Raw genomic sequence first — 6,232 nt, forward strand, 5'->3', positions numbered from 1 at the left:
GAAGATTTATGTCAGGCTCACACAAAGCATTTGTGGGGGGGGGGGGGCAGATTCGAAAGTGTTGAATGCTCAATTGATTGAATTAGGTTATTTACGTCGTTTTCTGCCACTTTGGCTAATCACGGCGATGAGGATGAGTGATGATATGATGAAATTTATATGAGAAAGCTTATGAAAAGTCTGTATTGCGAAAGCGGGAACGGCTATGATCAAGGGCATTATTGCTAAAGCATGGCGTGCTATGTATTTATTTATTATTGCAAAATTAAATTTAAAAAGTAAAATATTGTAGCAAGAACAAAAAAGTAAAACTATTTGCCTCCGATTTGTGTTAGCATTTATGTAAATAATTAAATAAAACTGTTAAATATTGTAAATATTCGCTATTTTTATGGGTACGTCAACACTAAGGTTCTTTGCACCCGTCACATGTCCTTTCTTTACAAGTCTGTTGCGGACATTAAAACACACCCATGCCCTCGCCGGGACTCGAATCCGACACCTCCGGATCAAAGCGAGTTGAGCCGACCACCCAACACGCTCGGCTACCGAGGCCGGCATAAAACTGGCCTCTTAATTTAAATACATAGCCTACTTTTAAATAAAAATGTTAACTGTTATCTAAAAAACAAATGAGCAGACACACGTTTTTCATGTTACATTTCATTTGCATGAGGAATATAATAGCTGCTTAAATCTGCTATACGAAGACGTAATTTTTATTTTTTAAAAAGGGAGGGAGTGAGTCATTCATTCATTTATTTCAGTGATCAGAGCCACCCCAATAATTTTGACAAGTCGGCGCCCCTGGGCACCCAGGGCACGGTGTCATATGCACGGGAAAATTTACATTACCTCTACCTATGGAACTCACCAGAATACATGTTGCTAAATTCCACTGAGTCTATTTTTGCGTTCAAAAGTAAATTTTAAAAAATTGCAACGCATTAATCACTTCTAGGCTATTCAGAAAGCACTTCATCAACATTATTTACTGATGTAGATGTAGATTCAGTACCACTTGAGAGTTCACAAGGGGATACGTAATCAATACCGGGAAGAACGTTCGCAATAACGACGACCCAATGCGACGAGGCAAGGAATTTTCACAATTCTGGCAAGAGTCACCGCGTGACTTTTTTGTGGGGGCGGGGAGCGGGAATGCAAAATTGGATTTTGCGGTGGCGGTAGCTTACATGGTTTAGACATATCAAAAGTTCTCAAACGACACTGTAAAGATTTGTGATAAACCTCCAATACCGCTCTCCAAATTTTCCATTATATAATCAAAGCTCAAGAATGGGTTTAAACTAGGGATGGCCAAACGGATCCGGATCCGAAAAATCCGGATCCATTCGGATCCGGATCCAAAAGTTACGGATCTGAATCCGGATCCGGGTCTGAAAGTTTCGGATCTGGATCCGGATCCGAAAGTTCCGGATCTGGATCCGGATCCGAGGGTTTCGTATCTCAATCCCATTATAATATTACCACACCTTAAAAGGTATTATGATCTTCGATTACAAAGAAATTTTTCATTAGTCCTACAAGAATTCTTTTCAAGTGTTGTTCCTAAAATACTTTGCTACGCATCGGCTAACACACTCGTGCAGAAAAATAATCTTACTTGTTTAACATAAAATGTCAGAGGTGATTTTGTAAATGCCATTGAAACGAATATGTATTCATTCGAATGTATTGGAAATGAAAACACACATAAATGTGAGACATTCCATTCCAGGATGAAACCTTTAACACATATAACAAGATAGAAATGTTATACAAAAATTATACAATTGTTCTACAGTTACAGTTTTACAAATTAAAATAAAACATTATAATATCTGCAGTGTTATATAATTACGAAGTGTAAGACTAACAAGGGAGGTTATCTAGGTGTCCCCCTCCGATTTCCATGAAACTAAACTAAGAATCACGAACCTTCCGACCCTCTGTAAACAACCGTCTCACTTCGAGTAACGTATCACTCCGCGTCAGCTGTTCATGGATGGCGCGGTCATCATATGCTGTTGTTCACTCGCATTTCACCCGAATACGTTACATGAAAAGAAAACGTATTCCTATGTTTTATGACATCCCTACACATTGAAGCAAAATAAATTTTCGAAGTGAGATTAAATACGTGTTCTTGTTGAAGCTTGAAGTACAGGTATGAACATATTTTCGACTTCAAAAAATTCATTTATCTTAAACTGGGTTAACGGGTCCCTCCTCCCTCCCTTTTCTCTCAGTATGACGGGGCCAAAGTAAAACTAAGAGAGCGAGAGTCGATTCAGTAAATTCAAGCCTTTTCTTTTCCTTGCTACCCCTTCCACCAAGCTATTGCCCAACATTGTTGACATGCAGAGAATTGTTTCTCTCCTTTGTCCAACAATGTCCCGCCAGTTTTAGCAGAAACTAGACAAAGATAAGCCGAAACATAAAAAATAGATTGTTTATCTCCATTCATTTCTCTTTCTTGAGCACTGAAAAAAAAGCGACAATAAGAACTCACATTATTTATGCAAGGGAAAAATATTTACTTACTTTAATCCGATGGGAGAGGTTCGATGCCTGTCAGATCTACATCACAACTAGCTTCCGATTCACTTTCTCCGTCATTAACTTGGATAATGAATATTTCCAAATCTAAATCGTGTCAGGTTGTCCACTTCACACAATTTCCGCTCTTCGGTTTCAATGACATGCCGCACTGCGTCAGCCCAGTTACGCACCGAAATCTGAGACATGGCAATCTCAGTCAGTCTCTTGACCTCGTCCAACTTGAAGGTCTTGTTGTTGCGCGCAACTTACCCTTTGACCTGAGCCCATATCATTTCAATGGGATTCAGGTTGCAATGGTAAGGTGGTAGACGCAACACGGTGTGCCCGGCTCTCTTCGCCATTTCGTTGACAACGTATTTGTCATAGCTTGGCTTCATACGCGAAACGTGATCCAAAAGTTCCGCCTTGAGCACGTCAGCTGGAAGTACAACGCCTTTTTCGCTCAGCCAAGCTAATATGTCAGCCTTCTTCCAAGCAGTGGTTGGCAACTTTTCACATTTCACACTGTGATAGGGAGCATTATCCAGCACAATAACACTGTTCGGGTCAAGTTTTGGCAGAACAGATGAAAACCACTGCTCAAAAACATCACCGTTCATTTCTTCGTGGTAGTCACCTGTAGTCTTGGACACAAAAATTAGCTGTGCACCGTCCACGAACCCACTTCCACTTCCAACATGAACAATGATGAGCCTCTTGCCTTTTCCTGACGGTTGCTTCATTCCGGTTGACAGTCCTTCGAGAAAAGCTTTCTTCCTGGAGGTGACAGTGCTATCGTGCCACGCCTTGCTCACAGTGTGTCCTGCGTTTACCCACGTCTCATCCAAGTAATAAATGTTCTTACCTTGCTTTCGCAGTTCCCTTATGGACCGGAGGTATTTTCGTCGCCAAAAAACAATATCGTCCCTGTCGATGAGTGCTGTCTGCCGACTTCGCTTCCCATAAACGAACCCAACGTCCAACAAGAGGCGCTTTAACGTGGACGCGCTAAAATCGGGGAGATCCTCATCGTTATTAACATCCGCCAATACCTTCCGCACGGTGGGTAGTTCTTGATTAAAAAAATAGGAATGCACTTTGCGCCGTATTGCGCTTATTTCAAAATCTGTGTACTTGTTCACACGAGCAACAACGTTGTGTTTCTTCCCGGGAGTCACAATTTCACCGGTCGTTTTCCGTTCTTTCAACGCACCGAAAACAGAAGACGCTGACACACCACTGCACTCGGACACCAACTTCACCACCTCCTTCACTGTTTTTTCAGGATGCCACCGACAGAATGTTGCATAAACGTTCAGAACAATCTGCTTCTCGCCACTTTTCAACGGCTGTCCTTGCCGATGTTTCTGAAAGAAACTCGGAGAACACGGAGACCTTCCTGCACGCATGGAAGTCGCCATATTTGAAACTGGCGCTACTTTCTTGCCGCTCACGTGATCAGTTGTAATTTATTCAATCATCACGTATTATTATTATAAGCAGAAACCTTTAATGAAAAGCTATTTTAAAATTCATATTTCGGGATAATTTACATATTTTTCTAGCATTGGCAAGCTTTTTTAAAACGGACTATATGCGGCGGAAGAAATCCGCTATTAGGTTGTTGCCAACCCCAATATCTTCGCACTAAGTCGGTGAAGAAACTGAAGTGGTGTGGCAAATGTCGGCACATGATAATTTGATTTCACGATGTCAGTGAGGGTGCTGTGGGGTGAAGGGGCACAGATGCGCTGACCATAGCAGAGGTGTGCACCATCGATTGCGACCCTCATGACTGCAGACCTCATAAACACCCTCACACTTTGTAAGACTTGTGGGGGTGAGGGAGGGCAATGGCAGACCGTGAGGTTGAGATGAGGGCAAGACGCGAGAGGGGTATGGGTGGAGGTTGATTGAAAATGAACACCTTCGCTCTAGAAAGAAGAAAAACATGGTAATTTTTTTTTAAAAAAAATAAAAACCCTGCAAATATGCATTTTATATGTAGGGTGCAATAAAATGTGACTGCCTCTTACCGTCCTCTTCCCCCACTTTTCTTTCCAGTGACAATGCTTCATTGAGATGCCGTTTTAGTCTCCCTCGGCGTTTTTGCTGCTTAACCCAGAATTTTAGATAGAGCTGAAAAGGTCATACGAGTGTTTTGGGATAGCATAACTTTAGAGACGTTGAAGAAAACTCTGGAGCATGTTGTAATGTGTGACATTGAGGTGTAGATCACCCACACTGTGACACGCACTTTATGTCATTAGTTACCGAGACGATGAATACGATTCAAGAACTTAGTTAATCAAATTAAATCTATCAGCTTACTTATGTGCAATAGTAATAATAAATCATGCTTTCAAACCCCAATGAATTTAATCAATAAAAAGCTGTTTTAAAAACGTCATTTATCTGAATGTGTCATCGAATTCCCTAGCAAAGGTTAATTTTAGCATAAGACGACAGAAGAAGAATCATTTGGTACTGAACTGTCACATCCGGTAGGGGATAAGATCATGGACGTCCGTAGGATTTTTTCCAGGGAGGGGCAAGGAAGGTATTTTTTCCAGGGGGGAGGGCAAACAAGGCACATTTTCCCCAAGGGCAATAATTAACACACATTATTGTGGCTGAAACTAAATTGTATGTAAAAAATATATAATTTTGGTTGGATTTCATTTTCCAGGGGGGCCATAGCCCCCTTGCCCCCCCCTTCCGGACGCCCATGGATAAAATATACATTTTGTTCTTTATTTTTTACATTTAAGACTTTATCTTCCACATTTGGGTAGTCGTCTCTATTTGCACTCAGCCACCGAGCAGCCAAGTTGTATATTTAATTGTTCTTTTTAAGCTATGTATCAAATTAACTCCCAACAAGTGATAGGGCCTCCTTAAGAGAAACATTGCTATAACGCGTCCGTTGACAAATAGAACGTCTCTGCATCTTGTAGGCTACGTAGATAATTTTATTGTCATAAGTTGGCAACACTGTTATGATACACGTGCTTTTGTTTACAGAAGGTCTTAAGTTCTATGATTCTCACTTTAGGCAGGCGTATAGTGGGGCCCAAATGAAGAAATACGTATTTTTTTTTTTCGGCTAAAAATCTGTTCTAGGAGGCAACCTCCCCTCAAATGTCAAGATGAGGACAAATTGAAGTGGGGATATGACCCCTGTGTTCCCCTCCGATTTCCATGAAACGTGGTAGGTGTATAGAGGTTCCCAAAGGAAGAAATACGTGTTTTTTGTTTCAGCTAAAAACTGTTTTAGGGGGCAAAATCCCCTCAAATGTCAATTGATTGATTTATTTTTTTATTTTACTTCAAGTTTTGTGCCTCTTGGCTTTTTTGCGAAGATGGGGATGAGTGATGATATGATGAAAGTGATGAATGGACATTCACAAACAACCGTGCCCGAGCGGGATTCGAACCCGGGGCGCCTGAGGTTGCAGCGCGATTTGCTAACCACTCAGCCACAGGGTCCGGCCCTCAAATGTCAAGATGAGGACAAATTGACGTGGGGATCATCTGACCCGTGTGTTCCCCTCCGATTTCCATGAAATTTGGCAGGTGTATAGAGAGGCCCTATGCACCCTGTTTCTTCCTATGTCATATTTACGTGGTTTCAGGGTCAGATCCCCACTTCAATTTCTCCTCATCTTGACATTTGAGGGGGGGTGCC

General features: G+C 41.5%; 1 protein-coding gene across 1 annotated transcript; it reads right to left on the reverse strand.

Annotated features, from left to right (window-relative positions):
* Nucleotides 1-2,810: 2,810 nt before the first annotated feature.
* On the reverse strand, nucleotides 2,811-3,965 carry LOC145981587 (uncharacterized). Its single transcript, XM_083114948.1, has one exon. It carries the CDS (start codon nucleotides 3,963-3,965, stop codon nucleotides 2,811-2,813), a length of 1,155 nt encoding a protein of 384 aa, XP_082971074.1.
* Between the last annotated feature and the right edge of the window lie 2,267 nt (nucleotides 3,966-6,232).

This window comes from Lepisma saccharinum, chromosome 2 (assembly GCF_977018435.1).
Source record: "Lepisma saccharinum chromosome 2, izLepSacc3.1, whole genome shotgun sequence".
Lineage (NCBI taxonomy): Eukaryota > Metazoa > Arthropoda > Insecta > Zygentoma > Lepismatidae > Lepisma > Lepisma saccharinum.

Coding starts and splice junctions, on each gene's coding strand:
- LOC145981587 (XM_083114948.1), bottom strand. CDS start 3,965: ATGGCGACTTCCATGCGTGCAGGAAGGTCTCCGTGTTCTCCGAGTTTC.